Source organism: Onychostoma macrolepis, chromosome 03 (genome assembly GCF_012432095.1).
Source record: "Onychostoma macrolepis isolate SWU-2019 chromosome 03, ASM1243209v1, whole genome shotgun sequence".
NCBI classification, from domain to species: Eukaryota; Metazoa; Chordata; class Actinopteri; order Cypriniformes; family Cyprinidae; genus Onychostoma; species Onychostoma macrolepis.
This window is the reverse complement of record NC_081157.1, coordinates 44,401,960-44,421,835: the sequence shown is the minus strand read 5'-3', so window position 1 is coordinate 44,421,835 and position 19,876 is coordinate 44,401,960. Positions and strand designations below refer to the sequence as shown.

The window sequence follows — 19,876 nt, the reverse complement described above, 5'->3', positions numbered from 1 at the left end:
AATAAGGCAAAAGAATAGTATTCATAGTATTCGAGAAAAAAAAGAGTGAAATGTACCGGGATGACCTACTACTTCTGCCGAGATTCGAAAGTATGAATCTGATTGCCATTTTACTATCCCACGAGGCCATGGGAGAGGATTTATGAATGGCAGTGGAGCAATGCAACTGACGCTGGTAGGTCGCATTAGAGTAACAACAGGGTGGATATAGTACATCTAGATTTCATTCATACCCATATTCGTACTATATTAACTTACTTTTTTAATGGTAGGTTTCAAAGCAAATGTAATATCTACAAGACAGTAAGTAATTTTGGACACAGCCAATATGCATCAAAAACCATTATTTGTGATTATTTTGTCTTAATTGTGACTGCAATTTGAATTAAACCTTTTTTCTCTACTGCCGAAACATCCAGGCAAAAATAACAAACAGATCACAGTCCAACTGAAATAGTTGCCTTTTAAGGGTGTTCACACTTGGGTTCAATCTTTAAAAGAACCAACTAAGAATGAAACCAAATCAAGCACCTACTAGACAGTGTGTATTTCAGACTTAAATGAACACAGTGCTGTGCTCCACTCTGAAACCACTCAAATCACGGCCTTTCTAAATCAAGCATATTGCAATTCCAATTTTACAATTTCCACAACTCTATTTGTTTAATTTAGAGGGATAGTTCACCCAAAAATGAAAATTCTGTCATTAATTACTCACTCTCATATCATATCAACTCATAAGACCTCCGTTCATCTTTGGAACACAAATGAAGATATTTTTTTAATGGAATCTGAGAGCTCTCAGACCCTCCATAGACAACAAGGGTCCTTACAAGATCAACGTCTAGAAACGTAAAATAATCCATGTGACATTTTACAAAGCTACGAGAATACACTGTTCATACGCAAACAGCATATGCTCTTCTGTGTCACGGATACGTTTTCTACGTTGTACGTACATTTTGATTTGAGTGAAAACAATGTATCCGTGTGGCGCAGCTGACACAGAAGAGCATACGTTGTTTGCGTTCAGAGATGTTTGCGTTCATCTCCAAACTGGCGCTAGGGTGACGCGGAGGAGACGAATTTGAATAAAGTGTTTTTTTGGGGGGGGTTTTTGCGCACAAAAAGTATTCTCTCAGCTTCGTAAAAATTATGGATGAACCCCTGATATCACATGGATTATTTTACCAATCTCCTTGCTACGTTTCTGGACCTTGATCTTGTAAGGACCCTTGTTGTCTATGGAGGGTCTGAGAGCTCTCAGATTCCATCACAAATATCTTAATTTGTGTTCCGAAGATGAACAGAGGTCTTACGGGTTTGGAACAACATGAGGGTGAGTAATTAATGACAGAATTTTCATTTTTTAACTTAACATTTTGTTGTTTAATTAATAGCCTTTCATCAGCTCACCAACTCTATTTCCTCATTTTGCAACCAGAATGCAAATTTTAATTTACACTATCCATAGACATATTTATAACCCCCCTCTTATTAGGATTAAACTTTAATGTTTAACCTGTTGCCATGGTAACTTATCTCAAATTTTTGGAACATTCCAACATTCCAAAACAAATTCCATATTCATGAGAAAAATAGAACTAATCCTTTTGAAACCACAACTGTGCTCCATTCACATGGTAACATGATAAAGACAAAGAAAAGAAAAAAGTGTAATACCATAGTACATTTTAGTTAGTGTGTAAAACATGGCATTTTCATTGATAACACAGAAGTGGCGCCACCTACCATGGTTGTTTTTGTTGTGCACCGGTGTGTAGTGGTTCTTGGACGTCCGTACAGGTGTGTTTTCTTTGGGCGAGTTGTCTATAGCCGCGATGTTTTCATGCTCGTACTGTGATATGGGAACAGGCCCCTGCTGTCTCAAAATGTCCGCCAGCGCTCTGCAAAAAAAAATAAAAAATAAAAAAAAGTCAAAGATCATCTCACTGCTCTCCGAAAGGAAAAGAAAACACCATCCAAATTCGGCTCAGCTTTGAAATAAATCCTTGTTTAGTGTTTCATCCAGTTTAAAGATACAAACACACCGGCCCCCAAGAGGTTTAGCCAATTTGCCCCATTTAGGCAATTGTTTCTGCTGTTTTCCCATTTGTAGAGGTTCTTGTCTCTTGCAACCAGCAATCCTTTTCTCTCTTTCGCACACATACACAACTTTAATTGTGCTTTGTGTTATAATGAACAGAGGAGGTTTAGTCTCTCAGGTTTTCAGGACCTCAGGCCTGCGAGCTCTACAGCAGCAAATAAAAGCCATTAATCAATGTTTCTCGGCAATATGGCGTTAGAGCAACACACCCCACCCACACCATCCTAATGGGATTCAAATTCTATTAATGTTTTTGCTCTTTGGCCCAAAGGACACGCTTTCTTACTCGAGACCCAACTGCCTCATGGATTTTTTGCGCAGCGGCAATCTGAGATTCTGCTGGCTGGAGTTAATGGTGTTTTCTCACTAATGCAGTTTTCGGAGCATGTGCAGTAATATGGGGCTTCATCTTGAGGGCAAACTTTTTTCATTCCAGATGAACTTTGTAACTTTGGGATAGTGTTGGCTTAGTCCTTAAAAAAATAAAAATTGGTGACCAAAAAAGTTGGTTGAAAAAAGGATGAACAAGTAAATGTGTGAATGAGATCTGAAAGTTGTAAAATGATCATAATTTTAAATGGTAAAGATTGCAAAAATGCTATAAAAAAAATCATGCAATTTTACAGCAAAATGTTTCACTTTTGTAAGTGAAAAAGAACAAGTCATCTTATAAACAGTGAACAACCATAAAATTGACATTGCCAGAATGGGACCTTAACTTTTTCACTGTAGATGAACTTTGTAACTTTGGGATTGTGTTGCTTTAGTGGGTAAAAATTATATTTGTTGAATGAAATTGGTGACCAACATGAATAAGTAGGCCTACATGTGAATTATATCTGAGAGCTGTGTTTTTTTTTTTTTTTTTTTGTTTTTTATGTTAACAGTAAAAGTGTGTAAAGTGTAATAAATCTAATGGGACATTTCATGTAATTTCACAGTAAATTACATTTAAAGTTACAGTTTTTATTAGCAAAAAAGAACAAGTCAAGTGTAAAATGTACAGCCAAAAAATAATAATAATAATTAAATAAATTAAAATAAATAAATAAAAAATAAAAAATAATAAAAAATAAAAAACGGAAACTAAAATTAAAACCAAAAAATCATTACTTGAAATAACTCAAAATAAAATGTACTAAAATAATGTACTAAAATAACTAAATCTGAAATAAACATGAATAATAAATAAATAAATACATACATACATACATACATAAAATTGACATTGCCACAGAAGTTTCACTGCAGACAAACTTTGGGATAGTTTTTTTTTTTTCTAGTGGTTAAAGACCAAAAGGTTGCAGGTTTCTCGTTCATATTTTCACATATTCAATTTTAGTATGTGAAGATGCACTAGGTTTGACAACGTTTTACAGGGGGACATTAGAGAAATTTGTGTTTCACAGATGTACATTGATATTTTAATCCAGTGCAAATCTGAAAAGTCTTAATTTTACAGTAAAAACGAAAAGAAAAAAACTGTAAATAAATCAGTTCACTGTAAATTTCCTAACTATATATGGTGAAGAACTGTATTAGATCTAATGGGACATTTCATGTAATTTTACAGTAAAATACTGTTAAAAAAAAAAAAAATACTTAAAATGAAATAATTGTATTATTTGTTCATTTATTTATGTGTTTATTGATTACAAATAATAGATTAAAAATAAATCAATCAACGTTTTTACTGTATGTCTGTATAGTTTGTATTCAAGTTTATTTCAGATTTAGTTATTTTAGTACATTATTTTAGTACATTTTATTTTGAGTTATTTCAAGTAATGATTTTTTGGTTTTAATTTTAGTTTCCGTTTTAGTTAACTACAATATCTCTTGACAACAATAACTTGGAGTTTAGTGCTCAAGTCATTTCAATAATTTTGATGCCTGTTAGAACCAGATGATGTGCCATAAACTTGAATAAACATTTTCAAGCAAAGTCCAAAAGTAAAGAGTGCATCTCTGGGAAAACCGTAAGGTCAAGGTGCTCTCTGGTCTAGGGTTTGTAAAAGTCCATCAAAGAAAACTTTAGGATGACCATGGCGCTCTTTCAGATAAAATAAAATAAATAAAAAAATATATATATATTATCAAATGGCTGCATCCAAACAATCTAAAAGCAGTTTTGGATTTTTTTGGATGTACAGTAGCCATCAAAGGCTTTTTAATCTGAACGAGTGCCATGGTCATCCTAAAGATTCCTTTGATGAATAAACATTTATTCAGAAGCAGAAAAAAGCTTGAACCAGGTCGGACCGTCAGTTCTGAAACCGGTGCACGTCGTCAATGCGGCGGGATCCATCAGACCCGGAGGCCATCTCTCCTCACATGAGGAGCCTGAAATGGCGTCTTAACTGTGTCAATGTCAGCGTATTTGCTCTGCCTCACGGTCCACATCTCTGAGCGCGCCACAGAGACGGATAGAAAGAAAGAAAGAGAGAGAGAGAGAGAGAGAGTGTGACTTTGGAAGGAAGTATAATTAGTCTTTCCCTTCCAGGAGAAGGCCTTTTTTAACAGAAGTTCTCCTCACGTGGGGGCGACCTGGTTTCACTGCCCCAGTTGGCTGTAAGGCTCTGAACGCAGCTCTACCGATCCACCTTCTTCAGCTCAAACAGCGCAGGACTGGGGCTTGGCTACATTAAACTACTTGAGTGGGCTCTTTTACTGTAGTTTTTACACGTCACGTTCGCTCCTTTAGAGATTTCGAACAGTTTAACTTCATACATCCCATCACAGGTAAGAGTTTTACCAGCTAAGCAGCATACTGAAGAATAAAACAATGAGCCATGAAAATCTGGTAAACAGCAGTAACTTTCATGACCCACACAAACTAAAGAAATATGATTTAAAAAACTTTTCAGATCAACAACAAACAAAAATTGTCACTAAATAATCATGATAAATGCTTTAAAAAATATGAACTTCTCATTTCTGTTTTTAAACCCTCGTGAATGGGTACGTGTGAATTATTATTATTTTTATTATTATTATTTATTTATTTATTTTTTAAATGATCATGATTTTAATGGTAAATACTGTAAAAATGCTACAGTAAAACAAGTAAAAAAGTACAAGTAAAAGTTTTCTTTCACAAACTGTAACAGATGTAATGTGACATTTCAAAATACTGTTAAATTTACAGTTTTTTTGTAAATGAAAAGGAAAAGTCAACCTTACTGCAACTGTTTTCTTTTCTTTTTTTTAAATAAATGAGCAAATATAAATAAATAGACAAATAAATAAATAAATGTATTTTTATTAATTTAATTATTAAATTCATTATTTGATATTTTAATTATTATAAATAAAAATCAATCAACAATTCATTGAATATTAAATTAAGTTAAATATATGTTTATGTTTATTTTATTAATTTAATAATATGTTTTGTGGTTATTTAATATAGCTACAAATAACAAATTATGGCAATAATAATAATAAATCATATTTTACACACACACACACACACACACACACACACCCTAATCAAATAGATAGATAGATAGATAGATAGATAGATAGATAGATAGATAGATAGATAGATAGATAGAAAGACAGATAGATGAATAGGATAAATGCATTGTGCATGTGTAAACGCCACACATACAACCTTCTCAGTCTCTGCAGATCCTCATCAGAAGTCATTCAGTTGTCTGGTGATAATATATGCAAGACGATGCTAACGGTAATTTGGGCCTAAGTGCTATCCTGTTTGCTCTAAAGACACATCTAAACATCAGTGTGAGTTAATTACATCCTCACAAACACCCTGATGCAGCCTCTGGGGACGGACAAGCACCGATTCCCAACAAATCAAGGCCATTTTCCCTCATTCCAGCACCTGAATTGAGTTGAATGGTGAAACATATGGTGGCTTTAGAGACCTGATGTCGCTACAGCTTGAATTAGACACACTGTCTCACTCATTCAAACTCTGGTAACGTGTTTAAAATGCATGTAAAACCATCCACCACAAAACAAAAAGATGACATTATAATAAAAGAAACTTCTCAATATATTACATCACTTGAAAAGACAGAAAATAGTTGAAAGAGACACAGGCTGTTTGATGAATCAACAAATATGCCTGTGTTTAAGATGAAGAGAAAAACTCTTGAAGCAAGTAGTCTGAAAATTAAATTAAGTGAAATTTAAGCGTGTGGATCTCAATGCTCAGCTCATATTTCACTCCTGAACTAGAAAGAAATTATATTTTGCATAAATAAAAATTAGGTTTGTTTCTAGGAGCTGAAAATATATTAAGACTCTTGATTATTTTCAAGACAATTAAGCACATTTTCCTCAAATAAAAATCAACCTGTTTGGAACAATCTACATTATAAATAATTTCAATTATTAATTAATCTAACTTTTTTGAAGAGAAAAGAAGAGAATAGGATGGGAAATTTACTTAATTCTCCTAAAAATAACAGTACAAAAATGGCTTAAATAAACAAACAAACAAACAAATAAATGGCTTTCAAAATGGCTTTTTTTTTTCAAAATTTGCTTTTATTTCTCTCTCACTCATTCGAACTCTTGGTTACACGTTTAAAATGCAAGCAAAATGACTAATGATTCAAGTAACGATGCATTCAAGGAAAGAAAAAATTACTTTTGCCAGAAATGCCAATGGCGAGTGAACTGACAAAATAACATTTACCTGCATAAATGCATTTTGCAGACTCGTTCATTCAAAGTGACTTCAGGCCTATTCACAGCAAGGACAATAACAATAACTAGAAAGTCTTAAAAATCGTTCTACACCACAAGTATAATGATAACAACACAGAAGAACGAAATTGTTGGAATAATTTTCAGAAGGATTATTTCCATTTGAAAGAAAGCACCGACAACCAACCACCTGACTTTAAAGAGCTCAAGCATTTAAAGCGGCATACAACAAAGCTTATAATAAACAGAGCGTTAGTATCCATTGGTGTGGATGATAATATAGTTATTGTTATAGTTACATTTATAGTTCTTGATGTGAACAGGCTCAAATGTTTCAGCAGAACATGCTTTAGAACCACTTTGAACCGTTGATGCTTGCTCTTGTTTATTAGCATCGGTTCAAATGTGTGCAAAATGGGTCAATCAGAGGACTAGTTTATTTCCAAAGCAGTGAAATGGAGAATGGCTGTGACAGAGTGGCCCGTCTGGGTAAAAAGTGCTCGTCTTACATCAGCGTGCGCTCGGATTGCATCGGTGCGTGTTCCCGAGGAGACTGATCAATACGAGGCGCTCGGATCACCCGCGGAGGCTTTCAGACCGCAGCCTCTCTGTCCCGCTGAAGGTCACCGGTGAATCTGCATGTGCTGAACACAGCCGGCACCTCTTTTAACTTCTTCCACCTCTCAGCCGCCGCTCTCACAGACCTCGCGTGGCCCGGGGAGCCGTGAAATGTACTGTTATTCAAACCGTGGCTTTTTGGCACTGAGCTAATCTTGTGTTCCACTCAAACTGCTCATGTATGGCTGTCAGGTTATAAAGTGTAAAGCTTTAGCGTCACCGGCAAACCGGCTCCAGGCAATCTGATTGGCTGGATTGAAAACTCCCAGAGTGCTTTTCACTGGACACAATAGGCATTCTGTTCTCTCGCAGCTGTGTTTGAGTTTTCCCGTGACAGTGATGTGGAGGGTTTAAAACGCTCTTGGGTCAGAAATGAATCATTATATGCTTATAGAGCTCAGGAAGTCACTTGGTGCTAAAAGTGCAGGATGTGAAAACCAACTCAAATCTTTTCAACAACTGCTAAAGCGGATGGAGAGGATTCAGTATGGCCTCCAAGCGCTGTTGTATGACATTTTCAGATTTAACCTCTCTTAAGAATATAGGATAATCACTTTGAGATTTTATTTATTTATTTTTATTTATGTTTGGGTCATAAATCATTTTTCTCACACGTTATAACAGCACACATTGTAAAACAATTTGGATATTTTTTGTACTTTTTAGGATTATTTTCCCACCTTGTGACACTTCCAGTTGAAAACAACTGGCTTACCAAAAAATAAATAAAAAATTAAAAACACACTTTGTTATTACCTAATCTTGGATTTAATGTTTTCTTTCACTTAGCACAGGTTTTGTATTTCTTTTTGGAACTGACTGATCGTAGGCCTCATCGATCTGAGCTTACGCAACTCAGTTTTGGACTGAACATTTTCCACAAATAATGCTTTATTCACTCCAAAACCAAGGTGCAAAACTCAGATCAATGAAGCCTACAATCAAAGTCGACAAAAACATCTTTGACCATAATGCTTTGAAGAACACAAACTCACAAATCATACATATCAAGCCTCATCCATGAAACATGAAGAGCAGAACACATTTCTGTGCAAATCATTTGTAAAACCTTGCATGAACTGTTTGTTCTGCTCATGATTTCATGTCTCACGAATACTTTTAGCTGTTTTATATATATATCACTAAGTGAAAATAGCATATTTTCTTAGCGATATCCTATTTACACTAAGTGCATATATACTTCATAAAAATAGCAGTATTTTATTTACAATAAATGTAAATAGTAGTTTATATCTGCAAATAGTGGCAGATATTGTCACTTCAGTATTGTAGTAAATTATAAAACAGTATGCAATAATAAAGTATTGAGTGTAAATTTTCATTTTTATTCAAATTATTAAATGGATGCCGTCTTATTGCACCAATAAGGCCCTCCCTACAGTTACCCCTAATCCTACCCGATAAACACCCATGAGGCACTTTATTTTCCATTTGAATAAGTGAATTATATCCCACTTGAATTATTTTCCACTCTTTTATTGAAAATAAATGCCTTTCCGATGTGATTTGTGATGCCAAAAGGCAGAAGAACAAGTATATATATATATATATATATACACACACACACACACACACACACATTCCATCACAATATTGTCATTTAGTTATCACATATAGTTATACACATATACCATAACATATTCATGGCACTAGCACTCATTAGGTCTGAACTTTCATTTATGATTTTTTTTTTTTGCCAAGTCATGTTCTTTCTGCCTTATTTCCTGACTGCTGAATTTCTCTCAAGGACTTTTCTTGATTCTGATGTTTTCTCTCAGAGGCTGATCATTCCCTGGCCATTTCAGCAGGTGTCTAAGACAGCACAGCGGCATCAATATTTAAACAAAGAGAGACAACACGCTGAGACACAGCAGGGGTTTCTGGGTAGCTGAGAGTTGGAGACTCATCACACGGGGAAGATGCGATTGGACAAGACTGCAGCTGCTTGCCCAATCACATTCCTGATTATGTCATCAGCACCAGACAATTAGACGGCATTATAATCAAAGAAACTCCTCATATGTCACGTCACTGTGATTCAAAGAAAATAGTTGAAAGAGATACAGGCTTGTTGATGAATTGACAAATATGTTTGTGTTTAAGATGAAGAAAAAGCTCTTGGAGCAATTAGTCCAAAAAAGAAAGTAAGCAAATTTAAGTGAGTGAATCTCATTAAGAAAATTCCAGATCATATTTCACTCCAGAATAATACATATATATATATATATATATATATATATTGCCTAAATAATAAAAAAAAAATGTGTTTCTAGGAGCTGTAAGAGTTAAGATTTTGATTATTTTTAAGACAATTAAGCACATTTTCCCCAAATAAAATCTTGTTCAGACACAATATGTATGTATATTTAATATTAAAATTTAGTTAAATTCCATATAAAAATTCTACAATGATGTCAAACAATTTACATTATATATTACTTTAGAATTAAAATAATAGGGAATTTTTCACATTAAAGAAGAGAACTGGAAGGGAAATGTGCTCAATTACCATAAAAATAATGGTGCATTTTATTTTATTTTATTTTATTTTTGTTTTATGTAGGCGTTAACAGATATAATTATTATTATTTTTTTTATTTTTTTTTTTAGATATTTTCAATAAATAAATATATTATTTTTAAATTGCTTTTAATAAGACTTTCACCCAAATAAACTTTGAAAAATATAATTATGTAACACAATAGTAGTTGGCACAAATGAGTCATAAGTTAGCATGAATTACAACCCATGATCCATTTGAGCGAATCCATTTTTTACCCATTATAAGGTAATTAAAATGCTTTAGTCATCACTTTATCATCAGTCTCAAGTATAACTATAGATCATGAGTTCAAACCACAACCAAGCCATACTGCACTACTTACAAAAACTCTATAGTCCTCGTAATCGATTCATAATGAATCAGCCAGAGAGGCTTGAGACAGATCTTGTCCCTCATTGACCGAGGTCTCATCTCTAGTCATACAGACGTTCTCCTCAGAGAAACCGCATTTCATGCGCCTGTGCTCTTCAAACACACAAAACACATCAATAGCCTTCCAGCTCGGAGCGGTTTCACTACACATCTGAGCCCCTGGGTAAACACACTCATAACATATTTAACTGTATTTTGGTGCAAATTGCCACCCTCTACACAGCCTAAATGAAGCCGAGCGGATTCAAAGGGTGTAAATGTTAAAACAAATGTTCTGGAACATTCTGTACCCTCACGGCTCATAGTATGAAACTTCACTGGTGTCTCTGTGAGACAGTGAGCAGCAGGGACGGTTTGTCAAAAATGGGGCAAGTATTGATGGAGAACAAGACAGCTGGTAGTTTAGCCCCAAAACCCTTTGAGAAATGTTCAATATCAGTTCAGGGAAGTGTATAAATGCTCAGGGCCTTGAAATGTAAAATTCAACACAATAAATGCAATTAATGACTCACTCATAGTGATCAGAGACTGTCAAGCACCATAGAAATAGTTCATGTGGCTTGTGGTCTACATTTCAAGACTTCTGAAGACATATGATAGTGTTGTGCGAGGAAAGACTGAATTTTTAATAGCTTAACTGACTTCAGAATACTTGAAAAGTAGAAGATAAAGGCTGGAATACACTACACGATTTTTGCCCCGATTTACAATCTGGACATATTGACACTAGTTGCCGAAAGTCAGAGCCAGTCTGCAGATTTGAGCTGACAGATTTAATTGAAAATCTCATTGTGTATGATGGTCACAGACAAACATTTTCGATATCTTGAGCCGATTTTAGAATGCAAATTGTTTTAATTTGTCACTTGTTCGTTGTGTTTAGAACGACTTTAAAGTCTGGTAATGTGTGATCCTCAGTCGTGTAGTGTACGATAGCCAGTTTTTCTCTGTAACATTTACATAAGTAAATAATAGCATTTTAAAATCTGTTCAGATTTTAAAAGTCGTGTAGTGTATTTCAGCCTTAAGTCCAATGGACTTCTTTTATGGTGTTTTCTTTGGGCTCATCATCAGCCCTTGGTCACTTCGCTTTGGTTTCCAGTGGAGAAAGAAAGCTCCATTGGAATGCCATGAGTAAATAAAAACAGACTGTTCATTTTAAGTATGCCACTCACAAGTGTCAACCGGCTTTACAGAATGTCATTCGGTCTTCACAAATCCAATAAGCCTCATTGTGAGTGCCAGCCAAACTCTTATCAGACTGTCTGAGCTTGACTCATATTTGCAACATGGATCAGTTCGATAAGAGAAGAGCAATGTGCCATCCTTAGTACTCTCAACAGCTCTGCACAGGAACGATTTTGCCTGGCTAAAATGGCTATGAAGTCAGTGTTACGTCATTTTTACTATGAAAATTCAACATTTTCTTTACCGAAATTAAATTAATAAGCAATAGAGATAAAGCATTTTTTACCTTCCAAACCAAAGAAAGCTTTCTCCTTGTTGACACTGACAAACCAAGGCAATATAAATCTGTCTTATTGACAAACTGCGCCATGAAGACCTAGTTCCCTTCTACTACGACGGTTTCCTGTTGACCTCTATCTCAGCACAAGACTAATGGAATCCAGAAGAATCAATCCCTCCTAGACGCAGATGAGTCCTAGATTTAATACAGTATGCAATTAACTATTAATATTCCATCTTAACCCAGAACCCAGCTCTTATTTTGTGATCAAGACCACAAAAGCTTTCACTTACGCTCTAGTTTATGTACTGTACGTTTTAAATGAACTGTGTTGAAATGTGTGAAGGTCTCATTCAATCCTGTTTTTTCATTCAGTCTCATTCACTAAAAATGACAAATCACTCTTATTTTATACGCAGTCCGTTCTCTTCAAACAGTTTTGGTGTATAAGAAGTAAAGTGTCTCTAAAGCATATTGTGCTTATCTGAATTTCCCCACTTTATCAGAATAACTTGATCTGAAATGCTAATGAGAATAAAAAATACACCCTTTTCATATTTTAAATGGCAATATTTCCCATTTTGAGAATGTAATTGGGAGTTAAAGGACTAAAATACTTTGGGCAAACACTTTCATTCAAAATGACTAACAGTACAGGTTCGGTTCTCCTCGAGTATCTTGAAGCACAGTGGTGATATGAATGAAACCTTTCTGTTGATGGTTATCCATATGCCAGATTTAGCACTGTAAATCTGCCTAAATATCTTATGCACTCTCACATGCACTAAGTATGTTAAGGTAGAAATAACTTCTTAAAGAGACAGTTCACCCAAAAATGAAAATTCTGTCATTATTTGCTCACCCTCATGTCGCTCCAAACCCGTATGACTTTCTTTCTTCTAAGCAATGCAAAAATAGATATTTTGAAGAACACTGGGGTCCAAACAAAAATGGACCCCATTGAAAGTACCACAGAAGAAAGAATGTATACAGGTTTGGGTAGGTAAGTAAATGATGACAGAATTTTAAATATTGGGTGAACTATCCTTTTAATATAAAACTGCACATTTTTTCACTGTACAAACTTTGGTTACCAGCCCTAGGGTGGTTGAACCAGGCTACGTCACCCCTATACAATCACTACGTCACACACTATGCGTTAACCCAAAGCTTGCATTTCCAAAGACACCTCTTGGGCTTACCTGTGGACATTCATTTCTTGAGGCGGTCTGGTGGCTTTGTCATAGGCCACTTTGGCAGAAATCCCCAGGATGATAATGAGGGTGATGACCCCACAGGTGATGTAGACGGTGGTGTTGGTCTGGTCCAGCGCTGGGTCGTATGTGTCCCCTGTGGGTGCGGGTGAGGGCGGTTGGGTTTTGATCCAGTCGGGCGTGTTGTAGTTGGTACAGACTCTCTGATCCACTCGTTTGGCTTTCACAGGACAGCAGAAGCGCAGGAAGCAGCTCCCGCAGCAGTACCGGTGGTCAGTGTTGTTGCAAGAGAACTCTTTATCGAACTGACCGCTCACGTCGTAGTAGCCAAGACAGGTGTCATGATCACCGACGATGGGCGCCTGGACTTGTGTGATCCGTCGGGGTGCCACTGTCGGAGCAACGGTGCTGTTGACCTCCTTCACTTTGGGGGGTCTCTTTGGAGGGGGTTTGCTCCGCTTGGCAGTGGATGCGCTCAGGACGCACAGTGGGTCTAGATAGACCAAAAGAAGCAGGAGGTGTCGTATCCCCATGGCTTCAGGTGGTGATATGCGTTTCTCCTCTTTTTATGATTTCTTCAAACCGGCACTGACCTGCTTGTCATGCACTCTTGTGGGTCCTCCATTCTCCATCTCCGCGTAGCATCATTTCAACGGTTCTCCTCCCTAAGACTCTCATTCTTTAAGGCATAAGTGCTTACAATTACGCAATGCCCATTTCACGTTGAGTGGATGGAATGAAAAGGTTTTCAAACGTGAAATCTACTTGTTCAAGACTGACTACATTATGTTTATCTGAAAAACAAAATATGAGAGAGAAAGCAATGAAACTCTTCTAAGTTAATGTCCAGAAAAGCTACAGTCTCAATGATTTCAGCACCATGGACAGCACACATCTCCTAGTTCAGTTTCTTCCAGCAAAATTTGTTATACGTTCTTGACAGAAACAAAAATTCATACTAAGTTAACACAAAGACTGTCAACACTACTTACAAACAGCTATGAATACTGAATCTATTGGTGTGAATCTGTTGTATAACAGCATCATGTAGCGCATAAAATATAGAGATATTAAAAGAAATCAAAATCTCTTTACAAGTCATCAGAGTTTACACATTCACATTCAAGAATGAAGAAATGAATTGAAATTGCCATTAAATTAATAAAAACAATTAAACATACAACAGTACTGACATCCAATAAAACAAATAAATTGCCATGTAAAAGCGGGTCAAGTAAACCTAAACGCGTTTCATGTGGTAACGTTCAAATTAACAGGTTTTAAAAATATTATTTAACATAAGTTAATCAAGGACTATGTTGGATGACACCAGCAAAAGTCTTTTTCTTTCCTTTTTTAAGCCATGTCGGTTACACATATCCTCTTAAGGTAATGCCTGCACATTTTCACTTTTACAGTGTAGTAAAGCAAATAAATACTCACATATTACATTACAATCCATTCATGTTACCACTGACATCCGACATTCATTCATAAAGAAGCTAAAAAGTGGACTTGACAATGCAAAAATGGACTGAACTTACGAGTCCAGTGCGCTCGACTCCGGGATGTCCGTCAATGCGCCTCCGAAACGAACAGAGCTGAAAGAGAGATGCTCCTCCGCTCCGCTGTGACCCGCCTCCATCGATCCCTCTCTCTCTCTCTCTCTCTCTCTCTCTCTCACTCGCTCATTCTCTCGAACGTTGTTCTTCTACAAGTCAGGTAATTACAAACCCGTCTCGAGTAAACGCACGCCTGCTCATACCTGCAGGCTTCCCTTAACAACCTACACGACCTCTCCTACAACTGCATTAGTGTCATGGACAGCCTTTAACACACGAGACATGCTGCTAGATCAACATTCCTGTCAGAAAAACACAGAATTGTCTTAGAATATACAGGTTTCAGTGCTATCTAGTGTTTAAAAGCAGCTAATTATCATCACGTTGTAAGAATGTACTGTTCTGCGGTGATTTCTCGACTTATCTCTATTTTTAGTTTATAAAATCTTGTGGTTACTCTTACAAACATGATAAACTGTGTCAAATCTTTAAAAAAAAATCTCGAACATATACATTTGATCTCACAATAAACATACACGAAGATAACCCTTCCACATCCATCGATAAACTAAGATGGCCGTTGTGACCGTTCACTTTTGAATTTTGCAAGCGCGCGAATTCCTGGTTGGCGCGTTCAAATATCAGAGCAGGGACTTAAAGGATGTAAAAACAACCAATGCAGGGCTTTTCTACCCTCATTTCACATTATCAGCTGTATAAAGTCAAATTTATAATATGTATCTGATATTAGGCTATAATTCTGCCTGCAATCAACATTTGGATAACACATTATTGTCCCTTTATGTGCAACATGCAAAAGCATGGTACAGAACAATCTATATAACTAGCCTATAATATCTATGTTGTGGCAGCTTATTTCGGTCAAGAACCACCCACTGACTGACATGTAGGCTAAAGTGGTCAATCACAGTTCAGTAGCTTATAGGGGCCATTTAAGGGGCAAGGTTATCTGAATTAGCCTATATGTAGTGCCACTGACAACCACTTCTGAGTGAAACTGGATGTTCAATATGAGAAAAATCTAAGACAGGAATTGATTGGATTGTGAGAAGTGAACATTCTATGCCAGAAATGAGACAGAAGTGGCCCAGTTTTCATTATTCAGAATATAATTTCTTTCTTTCTTTCTTTCTTTGTATTATCTGGTAGAAAATGAAAGGGGCATTTTCTGGTAGTTTTCGTGAGATTCATCCAACCAATTAACTACCCATGAAATCAAAATGATAGGTTTGGTGTGCAAGCCCCTGACCCTCAGCAATTTCCCAATCCCTGGATCAACAAGAACATACACAGGAACAGTACGCAATGTGATGCATCATGAAATGTGACTCTCAACTCGTTCAATATGCTGTACAGAGCATTGAGTTCAGCTGAAATTTGATATTCTACAATAACAGAATAATTAAAGACGGGCAGATGGATATAAGACCTAGATTTAAGACTTCTTAAGAAGTCAGAAAGTTCAGGAAAAGATTATGAAACCCTGACTCATCGTTATTGGGATGAGTCTTGAACTTGGATGTTTTGGACAGCAAAAAAAATATTAATATCAAAAAGAAAAACATTATGAAGAGAACATTAAAATGAAATTCAGACTGTTATTGCTATGCATTCTAGACGTCTAAAGCAGTGAAATAGACAAGGAAAGATGCTAATGAGAAAGAACAAATAATAACAGTTTTGTTAGGAATAATAATAGTTCATGTGCTGTTAGGAACAGATTGTAAAATGAGGATTATCTCTGTTTTTTGATCTCCATCAAGCAGGCAGGTCCTTTATAGAAAATACATGTCCATATAGCCAGCTGTAGAAAGTATATGTTTTTTTTTGTTGTTGTTGTTTTACGTCCTAGCTTTGAAGAAAAAACTTTGGTTTTCGTATTCATATTAATAATAATAATAATAATGAAAAAACATTAATAAAAAAACCTTAATTACCTCAAAGAGTTGCCGTTTTAGTGTAAATCGAAACTGTGCCAGTTTCAGGATGTCTCTCAAAAGTAAATTGCACGTGTAATTTGCAGACACTGTTAAACCAGGAAGAGGTTGAGGAACCTGTCTCATTTTATGATCTCTTTGGTCCAGAGGTTTGCAAACGAGCGCTGTCTTTGTGTCAATCAGCATGTACGAGAGAGACAGACGCACAGTGGGAGGACGTATTGTCCATTAGATTTTAACTGCTCCCACCTCAGAACTGCGACCTCAGCAAAAAAAAAAAAAAAAGGATCCCTGACAGGTAACGTCAGTGCTGACATTGGCTAAGGAATTATGAGGCAGAAATTTCAGCTCCCTGAAAATACATAATTAATCACAGAGGAATATTCAGCTGTGAAGATGGTGCGCCCACACAAGCTGTTCCTCCACGGGACCTCCTATAGCTACAGTATGCATACACCACTGGACTGTAAACATTTCAGCATTGATGACTGCTTATCGCTTGATTGATAAACTGAGAACACTTGCTGACTAATTTAAAAAAGTTCAATCTTTGCTGGTGTCAGACTTCAGTCTTGTTGATTACATGACTACTAATTAAAGCACCGAGCCACAAGAGCTCAACCCTTCATTGAACAGTTTTTCAAGGAAACTTTTTTTTTCCCTTAAAAAAACATTTTAATAATTTGAAGAACCTTTTTCCAAGCATAAAGAACTGTTTATTAAATGGAAGGTTACCATGGACGTTAAAGGTTATTCATGGAATCACAGAAGCCAAAAATAACCTTTATTTTTAAGAGCGTAAAACACCCTACTGTGTTTTACGTGTATTTTAGCATGGCTGAAATATTACATTAACCGATACAAATCTACGACCATGTCTAGGAACCAAAATATAGGATATATGTTTTCCAAAATATGTTTTCCATTACATTATAATTTGGTGGATAGTTTGCATAGCTTCGTGTAAGAGAGGTCAAAGATTACTTTTACTTCTGACATAACTTATTAATAGATTTAAATGGGATTATTATTATTAAATATAATGAAATTTTTAATCTCAGGGGAACATCAAGTATATATTTTAAGTCAAAGTGGTTTGACTGACAAAAAATCCAGGAATCCCTGCATCACATTTAAACTTAAAAAAAAAAAAAGAATTAGGGAGCATCAGTAAATTATAAATAATTTAATGTCATTGTGTGAATAATTAGTAATCATAGAATCCATAATAAAGTAATGCTTACACTTTATTTTAAGGTCCAATTCTCGCTATTAACAAACCATCTTTTGCCTGAATAAACTCCTAATTTGCTGCTCATTAATAGTTAGTAAAATAGTTGTTACGTTTAGGTACTGAGTAGGATTAGGGATGTAGAACATGGTCATGCAGAATATCGATCTTGGGAGAATTTGATGAGAAATGTTCATATTTCATGAGTTCGTTTTGAGATCTCTGACTTTTGATGGCAAACTTTTGTATCTGAGCACAGTCTGAGACATTATTAAACATCTTTTGAAGTTCCAGATGATCCCTGTGATCTCAAATGTGTCTTATTTTCTCAGGAGAAACATCTGAGAAGCAGATCCATGTACTGTAATTGTATTTCCGTCTAGAAGAAATGATTGAAATATTAAAGAGATCTCATTTATTTTGTCTTTCCTGCATGCTAGCGTCATCGTGCATTTGAGGAAGACCGCAGATGTCCTCAGAGGAACCGGTGCAGTAGTCAGTGAAGTTTTAAGTCGCTGTGGATAAAAAGCATCAGTTGACATGACAAGCAACTAATTAAGCATCAAACTAAGACTCTATTAGAACCTTTTCTGCAAGCTGAATGCAAATGGAGGCTTCGAATTTCCCTCTACGGGCCCGAAACACCCTCCATTTGCATTATTGTACTTGCATACAGTAGGTTTTTGGCCCTGCAGTTTTATCAAAGATGCACACGCTTACTCACATCTGTTGAGAGATCAAATGTGGACACATGTTGCTCCATATCTTGTAACAGCAATGAGCCGGATCCACCGCAGAGTCCTTATGAGATAAGACGAGGGAAAATTAGCATGGCCTTATCATCACGTTCCCGCTCATCAGCGCTCAGAAACACAGCGTGAACACGTGTGGTCTAAAGGAAGATCACAGTGCTGGATTCAAAGAAGTTTAACGCAGCTCTACAGATCTGGGATCTCTGACCCAGCATCCCCTGAGACACGGATACAAGAGCGTTTAGACAGAAAACGAGCAGTGGAAACTGACACTAGAACAACTTCAAAAATGCCTCACATCTTTTACACCTCTTTAACAAGACTCAGACTGGATTACTATGCAGTATATACTGTATATTACATGCTACTTAAAAAATAGTATGGGAAATGCTATATAGTGAATTAAAAACAAATAAAGCTATTGATTTAAAGATGGTTATATTTATAGGAATAAAATATTATGAGTTTATTTTTAAACAATGCGTATATACAAATATTTAAAGAACATATAAGGAGAATTACTTTTATTGTCAGTTGTTGTCAGTGCTTTTGGTGTGATTTGGTCAATTCAGTTCTCTGATTTGTGGAGAAACATGGGTAATGTAAAATTTTCACCAGGAAGTGTGCTGTTAAGCAAGATTATTAAATAAAAAATAGTTAAAATAATGCAGACCGACAGCTTCAACAAAAGCATATGCCATCGATTAACAAACTTGTACCTTTTAAAAGTTATTTTTAAGTTAAGCTTTTTTAGAATGTTTAAGTTATCATCAAAGATTCCCTTTGGACAAAATTAACGGGATTTAAGAACCCAAACGTTGCACTATATATTGTATCAAATAAAATCATGTTTACTTCAGCAAATGGTCTCCAATTATTATCAGAAATAGTGTACAATTGTGTATTTTTAAATCTAATGTGTAAAATCTATAAAATTTTGCAAGTCCAATCAAATGCATAAAGATAGAGATCGTATGAAATTATTTCAGGTTTATTTGTCAATGTAAATGCAAAGTCAGGTGTATTGCATTTTGGGATACAGTATTTAATGCAGTGTTTTGTGCTGCATACTGCACATTTTAGCATTGAAGGCCAGATTTATTAAACAGGGAAAATTAGCGTTAGAGAGCATTTCCATAAAAGCGTCGATGGGAGGGGCAAATTCTGTGGGCAAATTACCGCCTGTTTTAAGACATGCTTTTTTGGGTGTTAAATAATGCCACAAATACCAGTTAATTGACTAGCGCAAATCTTTGTAAATTGCGTTGTATGATTCATTTAAATATTCTCCTGCCATAAATTTACAGATCGAAAGGGAAACTCCTACAAA

At 35.8% G+C, this 19,876-nt stretch overlaps 1 protein-coding gene across 2 annotated transcripts in view; it reads right to left on the bottom strand.

Annotated features, from left to right (window-relative positions):
• Positions 1–15,164, bottom strand: part of LOC131538165 (protein shisa-6) — a 112,407-nt gene extending 97,243 nt beyond the window's left edge. Inside the window, exons 1-4 of one of the 2 annotated variants that reach the window (XM_058772042.1) lie at positions 15,142–15,164; positions 14,588–14,907; positions 13,032–13,837; positions 1,753–1,907 (exon numbers count right to left, since the gene is read on the bottom strand). In XM_058772042.1, the coding sequence (XP_058628025.1) occupies positions 1,753–1,907; positions 13,032–13,576 (700 nt within the window). In that variant the 5' untranslated portion in view covers positions 13,577–13,837; positions 14,588–14,907; positions 15,142–15,164. Of the gene's footprint in view, positions 1–1,752; positions 1,908–13,031; positions 13,838–14,587 lie in introns of both variants that reach the window. The other variant, XM_058772043.1, reaches the window with a different exon arrangement.
• Between the last annotated feature and the right edge of the window lie 4,712 nt (positions 15,165–19,876).